This window comes from Maylandia zebra, linkage group LG15 (assembly GCF_041146795.1).
Source record: "Maylandia zebra isolate NMK-2024a linkage group LG15, Mzebra_GT3a, whole genome shotgun sequence".
In the NCBI taxonomy this organism is placed as follows: Eukaryota; Metazoa; Chordata; class Actinopteri; order Cichliformes; family Cichlidae; genus Maylandia; species Maylandia zebra.
The window spans coordinates 19,920,598-19,934,285 of NC_135181.1; the positions used below are offsets into that span (position 1 = coordinate 19,920,598).

General features: G+C 36.7%; 1 protein-coding gene across 3 annotated transcripts in view; it reads left to right on the forward strand.

The window, feature by feature from the left end:
• Nucleotides 1-13,688, forward strand: part of tbc1d32 (TBC1 domain family, member 32) — a 95,650-nt gene that overhangs the window by 27,366 nt on the left and 54,596 nt on the right. For all 3 annotated transcript variants that reach the window (XM_004550653.3, XM_004550656.3, XM_004550654.3), the window contains exons 24-25: nt 9,939-10,061; nt 13,415-13,523. In XM_004550653.3, the coding sequence (XP_004550710.3) occupies nt 9,939-10,061; nt 13,415-13,523 (232 nt within the window). The remainder of the gene's footprint in view (nt 1-9,938; nt 10,062-13,414; nt 13,524-13,688) is intronic.

Here is a 13,688-nt window from a genome sequence, read left to right on the forward strand (position 1 = left end):
GCGTGGTACATGAATTGTGCTTTATTGATCCCAGAGGGGAAAATTGCATCACTAAAGCAGCATTTACACAGGAGGACACTCCTCTGATTAATAAAAAAAAAGTGTATCAAAGACAGAAAAAAGTAAGAATAAGAAGCATAAAAAGTGGCAGATGAGCATAAAAAAAAAAGTTTTATTATATTGTTAGGGCAAAATATATTTAATACAGATATAGTGCAGTATACACATTATTTATGTATAAAATACATGTGAAAATGTCAGCAAAAGCATGTGAGAGGCATTTGAGATAAACAGAATAAAACCATGTGTGAATAAGGGAGAGAGTGAGCTTTTGATAGTCATTATGTAAATGCAGTCTTTTTAGAATTTCCATTTAACAGAAGAATACATATATTATATAAAGTGTTTTCGAATGTCTTCTGGTCATGTCATTGCAATGGCTGATTTTCTTACATCATTAAGTTCTGATCAGTAAAGAAGCAGAAATGACAGCTCAAGTTTTATGTGATATCATGTAGTGTGGTTTGGTTAGATTTAACTGATAGTGGCTTAGCAGCAGTTAATCTACAGCTACGACTGCATGAGATCACAAACTGACACCTGTTTGCTTCAAAGCTGCTGGAAAAAAACATTTATCTCATTAAAATGGGTTTATATAGGACTTTTGTTAGTTACAGTAGTTTCATATTAATGGAGAGAAAGATGATATCAACAAAAAAATTTAAATAAAAATGTTATTATCATTGAGAGAAATCAATATTTGATCCCCAAGCAAAACATGATTTAGTACTTGGTGAAGATACCCTTGTTGGCAAGCACAGCAGTAAGATGTTTTCTTATATTTGGTCAACAGGTTTGCACACATCTCAGTAGGGATTTTGGCCCACTTCTCTTTACAGAAACTCTGTACCGGTAAATCCTTTAGGTTTCTTTGCCATTCCATGACCTTAATGACTTTGTTTTTGAACTCCTTTCTTGCCTTGGCGGTATATTTTGGGTCATTGTCATGCTTCAAGACCAATTAATGACCCATCTTCAGTGTTCAGGCTGGGAGAATGAGGTTCTCATCCATAATTTTTCAGTACATGGCCCAGCCAACTGGCTTCTCAATGCAGTGAAGTAGTTCTGTGCTCTTAACACAAAGCAGTCCTAAAGCATAATGTTTCCACCTCCGTGCTTGACTTTGGGGATGGTGTTCTTTGGGTCACAATCAGCATTTCTCTTTCAACTCCACGGATCGAGTTGATGCCAGAGAGCTCAATTATGTTTTCATCTGACTGCAGCACATCCTCCCAAGCCTTCTCTGAATCATTTAGATGTTCACTGACAAACTTAAGGCAGACCTGTACACATGCTTCCTTGATCAGGAGCACACAGTCAGTGTTGCAAGATTTCAATAGTGTATTACAAATGGAGCTACAGACCAAGAGTAATTTAAAGTTGATTTATGTTTTTTTCCATTTTCAAATAATCACACCAACAGTTGTCACCTTCTCACATGCTGTAGGTCTTGTAGCCCATTCCAGCCTTATACAGGCCTTGTCCCTGATGTTTTTTTGAGCCGCTCTTTGGTCTTGGTGGAGAGGTTGGCATGGAAGAAATTGATTCTGTCGAGTTAAGAAGCGAGTTAAGATCAGGAGTATCTGTGATTGATTGGTTGTAATTCATGTGCTACATGGCCACACAGCCAGTCTGGAGCCAGAATTTTGTCTGGGTTGTAGGGGATCAAACATATATCTAATTCAGTGACATGCTCAATCAATTTGTAACTTTGATGTAATGTGTTTTTTCTAGCTTTTTGTTGATATTCTGTTTTGATCTATTAAAATGAAACTACCATACAAATTATGTCATTCCTTTGTAGGTGAGCAAACGTACAAATTCATCAGAGGATTACATAAATACTCACTGTCACTGTACATAAAGGTAAATAAACATGGGCTATAAGCACCAGAATCCAGCAAGCTGAGTCAGGCTGATGCCACTACAACAGGATTGTGGGTGTGTAGAGCTGATGGCAGCTGGATGGGAAGGGCTCCTGTTATAGTCACTGCTACAACGCAGAAAGAGCAACCTTTTGTTGCTGTAGAGAGGAGATATAGACCATACTACAGCTGTTTAGAACACACATCTGTCACAGAAATTAGGGGCAGGCGCCAGTGCATCATGCGGGTATCTGAAAGTTGTCCTTATATATATATTGGCTTACATTGTTACTGACACACTAAGTCTGGGGTGACAAACCCATATTATTTTATAGGCACCATGCAGCTCAGGTGTGCTGGATGAATAAAATCACTGCAAACCATAATAAAAGGTTTAATTTATTTTGCTATTAGCAGATAATAAAAACACCTTCTGAAAATATTCCAATTTAATGATCCATGCATTTACAAATCATGTTCAAGCCCAGGCAGAAATATATCTTATTAAAGGGGTCCATAAAATAAACAAAAGCAAAATAGAACATATTTATGATAAAAAAATTTTTTTTAAAAAAAATATGTTTCTATATGTTCATATTAGACGTTCTCAAACCTTTAGTGTTTAGCATGGAGTTGATTACTTGCCCAATTACTGTGTGGTGGACAACAACGCCCCCTGCAGTGTAAAGATAATTAAGCTCTGCAGGCTATTCTGAAAAATAAAAAAACTAGTGACAAGAATGTCTGACATGTACATTAATTCACAACACGATTAATTAGCATATTATGCATGTTATGTATTGTTTATGCACTTGTGAATGTCCCTAAGTGTGTATTTCCCATTAGCTGCAGGCAGTTCGTCATAGCATTAAGTTATATAATTACTGGTTTTGCCACCTTTATCTTTTTTCTGTGACTCTTTACAAGGAAGCTATTAGATTCCCTCCAGATATCCAAGGCAAATTTCTTGTTAAAATTTTAATCCTTAAAAGCCTTTGTTGTCATGGCTGGATTATTAAAAAACAAGACTAACCCTCAGTCTAACATTCATACACGATGTGCACTGGTTGTGTTTTTAATAATGTAGCTGCAATAATAGAGTTTTTTCTTTTTTTCAAACCACATAGCAGACTTTATGGGTTCTTCATTGTGGATAGTATTAGCTTTTCTATGCATCAGGTGCACCTGATGGTGTTTTATCTGCTCCAGGTAGCTTTTCTTGCATAAATAGAGTTACAAAATACAGCAATAAAAAGTTATGGACGACTGTCTAAAGCTCAAACTAGACATTTAGATGTTTTGTTTTTTCAATTTTGAAACGCACAGTTTTATTTTGTTTCCTCTCAATTAAAGAAAAACAGACAACCGGGCAAACAACTGGCTGTCTGATTTAAAAAAAAAAAAAAGTTAAATAGATATCCCGAAAGAACATTCACTTAATTTTGTTCTGAGCTCGTTATCAATAGCAGAGAGTGATTATCCTCAGCAGCACCTTTCGCCTTCTGCCTTGTATTCATGAGGTTTATTCATGAGTTTCTTGTCATGCAAACCTTATGTAAACCTTCAGATGAGAAATAGAAACTCTGCTTCACCTGAGGTCAAACGCAGACATATTACCACCTTGTGTGATTATGTGGCCACAGTCGATGAGAGTGTGAGGGGAGCCAGCCTCATTAATGTGCTCAGGTGTTGATATATCACGTATGCCACATAATGAATAATAGATAACACCTTCAGGTGGTTCTTCTATTTTTTTCCAGTCTCTTCTGGATATCCATTCACTTGAAAGGAACATATAAAAAGTTGTTTGAGTTTTGTTTAACATTATTATGAGATGTTGAGAAATGTGCTCATTGTGGTATATTTTATGGAGGTTCTCTATTTTTAGAAGCAGCATATTTGTTTCCTGGTATTCTCTGTTTACTGTGGTTTTCTTCTACTTTTTATATTGTCAACAAGTCTCTCAATACTTTTGAGCTTTAATACCCTGACTCAGTCCAAGCAAAGCAATATTTATACTGAACCCATAATTTTTCCTAAAAAGATATGATACTGTTACTGTGGAAATGTTAGAGAAATGTTATGTTTCACTGCTATTGTGAGCTTCAGGTGTACACGCTGAATAATTATAAAAACATTATAATATTTGGAATTGAGCAAAAATATGAAAACTTTTTATGGCCACTGTGCTGATAGAGTATTACAAACACGACAGAGTTTTTAGATAATATTAGTATAGAATATTTTGTTATATAATTTATAATAAATGTACACCCTTCTATTCTATATTAAAGTATAGAGTAATAGAGATATACTGACCTCCTTAAAGAAACTCTCAGAATCAAATCTTAGGAGCTTATTGGAACTATTACAGCTTATATTCTTGTGCGCTAACAGTTTTAAATCAGCCTCCAGGAGTACAACACAACTTTCGGTTCTTAATAGACTTCTATCACATTCAGTGCAGGTCTGATCACTGGCACTGCTGTCAAGCAAGCCAAAAGAAAGAAAGAAAGAAAGAAAGAAACCACAATTTCCACCCCTCTTGATCTTCACAAGCTAATGAGAGCTAAAATCCCCCAGCCCTTTCCCTTGTTGCTAAAAGCCTCTTTGTTGTCATGGCAACTGGCTCTCATCCCTCTGTTTTTTTTCTCTCTCTGTCTGAATTGTTTGGATGCCTTTATTCCAGTCTCTCCTATTCAAGGCTCTAAACATGCTGCTGTGGAGCTTCACACATTTCAACTGATGTGATTATATTTTAGTATTAGTGTGAATGTGATCTTAAAACTTAAAAAAAAAATGCCAGCAGTGAAAGAAACGGTTATTGGTGTCTTGTAAACTTGCATCACTGACTGTATATATACTTTGGGGACACCACAAAGCTGTTGCTGTCTTTACTGTATCTTGAAAGACTACTAAATAAAGACTGATACATGGGAATCAGAGGTGCAGATTCTCCTAATCACCATCATTTTTAGAATTAACATTATATTTTATTCAGTTTTAGTTTTTAAATTTATTATTAGTAGTTTATTGATTTAGTTAAAAAATCTCATTGAGATTTAAAATCTCATTTCCAAGAGAGACCTGGCGTCATGGCAGCAAAAGTCTAAAATACATGTACCACATAAGTACATAACAATTAAACAAATACAATATCCCGTACAAACATGTTAAAAATATACAAAAAACAATCAATTAAGAGCGACATTAAAAACAATCACACTGACTAAAATAATTATTTTCTCATCAGTTGACCCTATAAACTAATAAGGAACCTGCTCACTGAGTTCACAGACTCAGTGAGCATGGGGCATTTTCCTGTGGACTGCTATATAAACACAGTTGTTTTTGCAACTTCCAGTTAGTGCTAAAACTTGCTTTCTTTCTATTGGCCTGCAGAGGACGACTCCTACTGACTAAAAACAGTGTCAATCACTAGTTTGTTTTTGTAGTTTCCTATTAAATCCAAGCTGATCTTGATTTTGTAAATTATAATTCCATCCAACATCACGTGTCTCTTAGGGTGGGCTACCTTGCATTGCTTGCGACATCTGGGTTGCTATCAAACAGGAACCCACGAAAAGAATCGCTAACTGAGATAAATGACCCAAAATTATCTGTTTGGAAGCTGCAATAAGAACTGGTTCATTCCTAAGGAAGGCTGGTTGAGTGCTTCCTGTTATCACCACCTTTAGCAGAAAGGAATGAAAGGAAACCTGTCTCACAATTAATAGCAACACACAATCAGATCGTTCATGAAATAATATCATCAACATGGCCCACAAGTGACACAGATTATACAAATGTCACGTTTTCCATTTCTTGCCATAACCTGCTGATGTGTTTTGAATATTCAGGTAATGTTAAACTCAAAATGCTCTCTAAACCAACATTATGAGCTCTATTACTATACATACTATCATATATTACTATGTACTTCCCCATTAAAATGATCAAAGTGAATTGGTGGATCACTATAGCTCAGTTTGCATTAGTTAAACATGCTGCTTTTTAGCCTTTAAGATTTTCTTTAATTAGCCTTCACAGAGTCAGGAGTTATACTGGATGGTCTCTTCAGCATGAATGAAAAATAAGAGTGGACAGGATGAGAAACTAATCTCAATTTATCAAACCTTTCATTTCACTTTTAAGGTTATGTACTCCCTTATACTTTAAGATTTTAGCGTTGTTAATGAAGTGATATTTTTCACTTGTGGTTCTTTTTAAAAAGACCACCACGTTAGCAACTCATGTGACTTCTCCATTGACCTCAAGGATACAAGGATGGAGTTCTATAGCCATATTATTTCATGTACAGTCTATGGATAAATCCAAAGGAAAACCTTTTAGAGTGTTCTTACCAGAGTTTAAGAACATAAAGGAATAAGACATTTAATTGTTTTTGTACAGTTGGCATAAAAAGAGTCCTAAGGTGGAAAATGCAGTAGAGATTGCTTTGTTTTGTTTTAATGATGGATTAGCAGCTTATGTCATGTTGTTACTGTGACTCATTTGCAGTGCTAAGGGCCAAATGAAGCTGCTAACTGATATTTGCAGGTGTTCAGTCTGTGGGGCTTTCAGAGTGCAGCTCTAATATATGCAGCTCATTAACACGTGTTTTGACTTGTGGAGAATGGGTTAGATACTAATTTTCTCCCAACTTTTCACTGTATGCGCGCAGAAGTGGAAAACTTTGTTTCTGGGACGAGCTAGTTGTTGGTCTACACCAGTCTCTAAGTCTTGCTGGCCACATCTCAGGAGATTTTCTTTGTTTGCTGATTCTTTTGATTGAAAATGTATGAATTCGTTTAACATTTCATTTGGCAGCAGCATATAAATATTGATGTCTTAGATTGTTTGATTTCTCCCTCTGACTTCAAATGACAGAAGTCTCCCAAATAGCACACCCATAAAGTTGACCATTTGCATCTTACCTAATGCATGACTAATCGATCCGTAGGACGCTCATCAGTCATGCTGTCAGGCAGATTACTCCTGGCTTGCTGTAATTGGTTTATACATAAGTCTTGTGATGCATGTAGGTGTGTGGGCACATCATCAAGTAAGCAATCATCTGTCACAAGTGGGTGTTTTTACCGCTCGCATGTCTTTCAACATTAAATGAAGTGTGCCGCAGACGTGGTCACCATCAATGACAATAAGACTGAGGCGTGAGGTGAGATGAATTGCAGCGTTTGAAGTGAACAGATGTCTCGCTTCAAAAAGGGGCATAACAAGTCTGAAATAATGTGGAATAATCACATTTTGAGTGTGGCCATTAGCTTACTCTCCTGATCTTTTTTCTTTTAATTGCAAATTGCAATTAACACCAAATTACTAGTGCTGTCCCACTGCTTCACTTTGTGCCACTAAATAGCCATTTATACATTTCTGTCCTAATTACATGGTTTGGGTTCCTGTGAAGTTAACTATGCTGCTTTAATTGTGGCACGTGCCATTTAAACTGTTCAGTAATGTCATAGCGACCTCCATATAGTGGTTTGCAGGTTCACCTGACAAGTGAAAGATTCCCGGTTTGATCCTGGGAGGAGGCAGCAGTCCCTTTGGGGTTGTGTCAGGAAAAATCATCCAAATCAAACATGCAGAGCTACCTGCTGTGGCAACCCCTAGGGAATAAGTAAGAAGCTGACCACATGTTACGATTAACTAACACAACATAAATGCACTGTCATTATAAATGGCTGGCAAGGGCTTTGTTATGCCTTGTGTTTCCTTAGTTTTAAAGTTTAGAATTGATGTAGTTAACTTTTTCTTTTGTGCATCCTTAAGTTCACTCGCTTTACTCACTTTCCTTTAGAACTGCCTTAATTGTTCATGGCATAGATTCAGCAAGGTGATGGAAACATTCCTAAGGGTTTGGTCCATATTGACATGATAGCATCATGCAGTTTCTGCTCATCCATAATGCAAATGTAAACAGTTTAAACTTCTTCTATCTACATGCCTAAATGCAATGATTTGCTGCCTTGTCATTGGCTAATTATATGTGTACAGGCTCTACTTTAAGGTTATGGTTCCTGTGAAGTATCTACACTGCAGATGGTAGGGATGAAGTAACTAGATATATTTATTTTGCGGAAACACAAAATCTTCATGAGACGGTCTCCCTTAATGAATTTAAGATAAATTTGAATGACCTGGAGGCACTTTTAAGTTGATAGTCTCTGATGTTTCTCTATTTCACATGTTTTTCACTGTGTGGATATTCTTTGTATAACTGTTGTGTAACCACTGCTGATTGGCCTGCTGCCTAGCTTGGCCGGGACAAAAGAGACCGAAATGTCAAGAGTCATGTTTTCCTGATTAAATAAAGATTAAATAAGTAAAAAATACATTTTGTAGCATTAAATTTAGCTGCTGTCGAAGACAGTTTATAAATGATTTATTAGAAAATATTTAGCAACCGCTGAAAAAAACTACTATATAAATAGTGCCTTGGATTGCTTTCTGTGATAGTAAACTGATGTTATTCATCCAGAAGCATGCAGTTAAAAAGACTAATGCGACACCTGGTCTTCAACACACTTCAAAGTGGAATATCAAGTAGACAAACTGAAAGTAGGTTTTGTCCTCCATTTACTTGTTTCAAACTGAGACGAGGTCACAAGGCCCAGTAGACTCTCAGCCTCTTGCTGTGCTGTTGTCTGAAAGAGTGAGTAGAGCTGTCAGTCACACAGGAGTCCAAGAAACTGTCCAGCTGCTAAAAAGGTGGCGTTTCTCACAAGTTCTACAACACTCAAGAGACTCAAGACTCAATATGTCGAGTAATGTCCACAGATACCTGTCGTCTCTGAGCACATAAACACACAAATGCATTTTCAAAATTGAAATGACATTTTGTGAAAAGTGAGAGCCAGACAATTTTAAAAGTCCTTTTTAAATGTTTGAAAATAATTTTGACATTTCTGTAATTTAGTGTTTTTTAATGGCTTATTTTATAAACCTGGTTCACTAAAAGCTCTAGCACTGAAGAAGAAATTCTGCAGTGCAGACTGGGATTATTAGCTAATTAAAACAGTTTCATAAAAACACACTGACATCGCTTTTCTTTTCTTGCATATCCTAAATTGCTGCAGAAAACATCAAAATGAAGGTCGGAGACCTTGTTATTTTATATATGATTAAGATCTTAAAGGGCACCCACTGTTGGCAGTGAAAACGGCATCCTCTCTGGCACTTCACCTCATTATACCGTGTTACGGTTTTTGGCATCCTCTGGCTTTCTGCCTGTTATACCTTGCTATCTTGTGAAGTCTCTTTGTAGTGTAGTCCTCTCAGTTGTGCCAGTATGCTTAAGCATTTCAGTTCACTACTCAGGTATAAAGCATGGAAAATCTCATTTTGAAAAAAACAATTAGCGGGAAATTTAATATGAGGGACCAATTTTGGCAGAATTACAGTAAACATTAACTAGATTGTTATGATTATTGGTGCGTATCCTTGATGTACATATGGGAAAACTCTAATATGCTCTTAAATCCAGTATAATGCAAAATCAGCTTTGGTACTGAAGGGATAAAGTGGTGAGGGAGTGAAATTTGGTATTGGTATTGTTTTTTTCTTATTTTCTCTACTGGTCATGAACCTTGGCCTCAAACACAGAGTTTTCATTGGCTTCTGCTTCTTTACTTTCTCAAAAAGCTCCTTTGAGCAGCCTGTATGAGTCTGGCTTCATTACCAGCAACTGAAAATCAACCATGAAACCTTTCCTAAGGGTTGCTACTTAACAAAGCTTACAATTGGCTACAGCAAGCTGATGGGGGAAAAATTATGTTGGGCAACCTAGTACTTGCAGACATAAAAGGCCGGGGGAATTAGACAACAAAAAGAATAAATGGGGTCTTTGCCTGCACGATTTTACCCTGCTGTATAGTGTGGTAGAAATTACAGCTCGTTTTTCTCTGTGCTGCTGTTCTGCTACAATATCTCAGACTGCCAGGCCTCTCTGTATTTTGATGTCTCTGTTTTTGTTTGTGTGTGTTGCTGCAGACTACTTAACGTGCTCTGCTGTAATCTGGACTCCTTTCTGCTGTTGGAGAGCCAATATAACATCTGCTCCATGTTGCTGCAGAGTCAAATGCGGAACGTCACTGACCCAGACTCCAGTGAGGGGTATGAACTCATAAACACATGCTTAAAAATTTATGGCAAGTTATTTAAGAGTTTAGTCCATTAATATTTGAATGATAACACAATTTTTGTAATTTTGCTTTTGTACATCAACATCAACAATCAAGAAAGCCAATCATTTTCGGAGGCTCAGTTTACTCCACATTTAACTGAGAAGCAGCTTCAACCATGAGAGGTCTGTCCATTGTTATTCCAAGAAAAATTAAGCAAAATAAAGGCTCTTTAGTCAGGTAGCTGTTGACTTGAATCAATCACTCAAGTCAGTATGAGGTCCCGTGATGTGTTGATTCACATCACTGATTCACCATTGGGCTAGAAATCCAAAATGAATCTAACAGAGACAGAGCGAGTAAGAACTTTAGAATTGGAAAAATATACATATTGTTAAAATTAAGGAATTTCACAATACAAATAGATAATGATCCAGAGCACACTGTAAAAAAAAAACACCAAAAAAGAAGGCATAAAAATTGGATGCCCTTCAATGGTCAGTTTAGTCACCCCTTGTCAATCCAAGCATGCTTTTCAGTTATTAAATACAAAACTCAAAGCAGAAAGACCCACAAACCAGCAACCACTTAAGGTGGTGCTGAATTTGTGGGCAAAATTTGGGACAGTGTTAAAAAATGCCTAAAATTTCTAAACTGTCAACTCCAAACTAAGTCTGTACTTAAATCACATCTTGATTGTTTGACTTACAAGACACCGTGGTGGTGTAGAACATTATAAGGATTGTGTCATTGTCTCAATATTTATGGACCTAACTGTTTCATTTTTTTATTGTTCATAATTGTTGATAATTCTCTTCAGTCTTTTTAACAGGTGTTTGTTTAGCTTTTGTTAAACTGAAGTACTAGTTTGTATTTAAGTTAGTAATGATAGAATATATTAATAGTTAATTACTAATATTATTACTTATTGCAGTTCATATACTATGTTGTTGTTTATTTTTTTCTGCGCTTGAAATCTGAGTCAAAAGTATAAACAATTCAGTATTTAAAAAACTAAAACCAACATTTGAGTTAGCTTCTAGTGAGTTAATGAGGCTAGCTCGCCTTTTAAAGTACGAAAACTTTCTCATTCAGAGGTGTAATATAATGTGATTTTTTTTCAGTTACCACCCACATCTCCTTGTTACATAGAATAGAATACAATAGAATAGAATAGCCTTTTATTGTCATTGTATATGTACAATGAAATTCTGGGCGCTCTACCCCAACTGTGCATGGAAAAGAAATATACATAGTAGGATGAGTATATACAAACAAGAAGAATATATACAAATCAGGAAGAAGGCACACAAAAGGGAGGGACATCTTTCAGTGTTGGTGACACACATTTACTAGGTCCTGAGAAATAATGGTCCTGCTTTAGAGATCTAAAATGTCTACGTTGTGATGCTGGAAAGGTGGCTTTACATCTCATTTGACTCTTTGTGTTTACTTTTGTATGCATTCACTGGTTACATTCATGCGTTAAACACAACTTGGTAAGGTTTAGACTGTTTGTTTAGGTTAAGAAAGAAGTTGTGATTTAGGATTAGAGCATGCACCTAATCACTAATGGGCAGGGTACAGGTGAAAAAGGAAACTGTGTTCATAAATGACATCCCAGTGGACAAAGCAATGCTTACTGGCACCCCAGGACTTGGGAGACGTCACCTCTGGAATTAAAAAATTGCCCTAACCTAAATTCTTTCTTATGGCAAGCAGAGGGTGACTGCTGTGCCATTCAAAACCAAATAAATCTACAAGAAAATTGCATTGTTGCTTTAATATGACCTTAGCAGACATTTTCCCAATGAGCTTACATTCTCAGTCGCTACTTGAAAGCCATGTTTTATGAGCCCAGAATTGAGTGAAATAGATGATAAAACAGTCAGTCAGGGCTCCAAAACAGGACTTTACAAATCACTGAGTGGTGTCACAGTGGTTATAGTAGCCATCATTTATCTACAGTCTATGAGCTTACTGTAAAATTCAAACATACGATGTACAATAATTTCAGGAAAAGCATGTTTACTTGAAATCTGAAGAACTCCAACAACAAAAAGCGCTAATAGCGGAAGTTGTTTCATAATCTCTCTATGCCCACTCGGCTGTCACAGTCACTCTCATATTTGAAGGTTTTTTGTTTCTCTGTGAATCACTTCGATATGACAGAACACTTTTGAAATTAATCAGTGCTCAGGATGAGAAATTGTTTGTTTGCCTTGTGACAAATAAAATAAAATAAAGCAGAAAGAAAGGGAAAAGGCCCTTTCCGAGAGTTTATATTCAAGAGCCCTTTTCTGTTGTTCATTTCTGGCAGAGTCATTGCTGTTGGTTTGAATGGGAATGGCCCTGAAATGCCAGCTCGCATGGCATGTCTGAGTGCTAGCTCAATTTTTGAGAGTGATGAGTCGTTAATTCATCCTTCCATCTCCTGATCTCTTTTCCTCTCTTTTTCTCATTGTTATTATGAGCGTACTATTTCTTGTCTATCTCATTCTCATCCCTTTCCTTCTTCTCCATTCAGTGTCATCTAAACGTAACACATTTTTGGCATTTCATGACTGACTTTTTCTGTTGTAGCTCTTTTGCCCGTCTCTTTATTCATATTTTGCTTCTGACCTTTTCAGTATGAATAACACCAGGATTTATCAATCATTTTCTTTTACTACACTTCTTTTAGCCACGAGGGTGTATATTTTTTTTTTTTCTCGTGCTTAAAAATGTATGCAAATTCCCTTTTGTGCCAAGCAGGCACCCAAAAAGAGCACCATATAAGAGAACAGTCCTTTTTATTACTCATTTCAAGTCCAAATTGCTGCAGCTGTTAGAACTATCCAGCATGGCTGACACCCTTCGATCCTGAAGTGCCTTTATAATTGGAATATTCTCTGATCTAATCGGAATTTGTAACTTGAAAACCCTGCTATCTTTTCTAACTTGCCTCACAGCAGTGTACAGTTTAAGTTATTGAGAGGCTTCAAACTCTGTGTAAAGTACTTCACAGGACTTAAAAACACATAGAGTGACTTCCAGTGTGGTTCCATTTTCATTTGAAGGGCAATCTTGCCTTGGAATGTTATTGGCAGTAATTGCACATGCCATGTGGGCATAATTGGCCAAAAGTTCCTTTTATATTTATATATGTTTTCTCTTTAAGTCATAACTAGAAATACCTATGATATACAAACTACTGAAGATGCATGACATCAAGGCTGATTTCCATGCTCATTGCTGAGCTCTTCTTTAACCTCCCTTTAAAGAGGGTTTGCTAAACGTCCGGAAACTTAACTTGATTTAATAAATGTCAGTAAAATAACCTCCAGTCTTCTCTGTTCTTCTCAGGACTATCATCATAGACAGTCTGTCAGTGGAGAGGAACCATGTGCTGGTTCGTGTTAGTGTCGTTGGAGGACCATCTGAGAGGAGGCTCCCTCCTCGAGACTTGCAAGAGGTGAGCTTTCCTTTGAATTGTATGGAATTAGTCATACCTTTCTACATGCTGATTTGACTGTTGCTGCCACTTAAAATTGGTTTTTTGTTTTGTTTTTTGTTTTGTACAAAACTGGCCCACTGGCCCTGGCTAACCCTTCTCACCAGTTTTTTGTAGTCAGCTTCT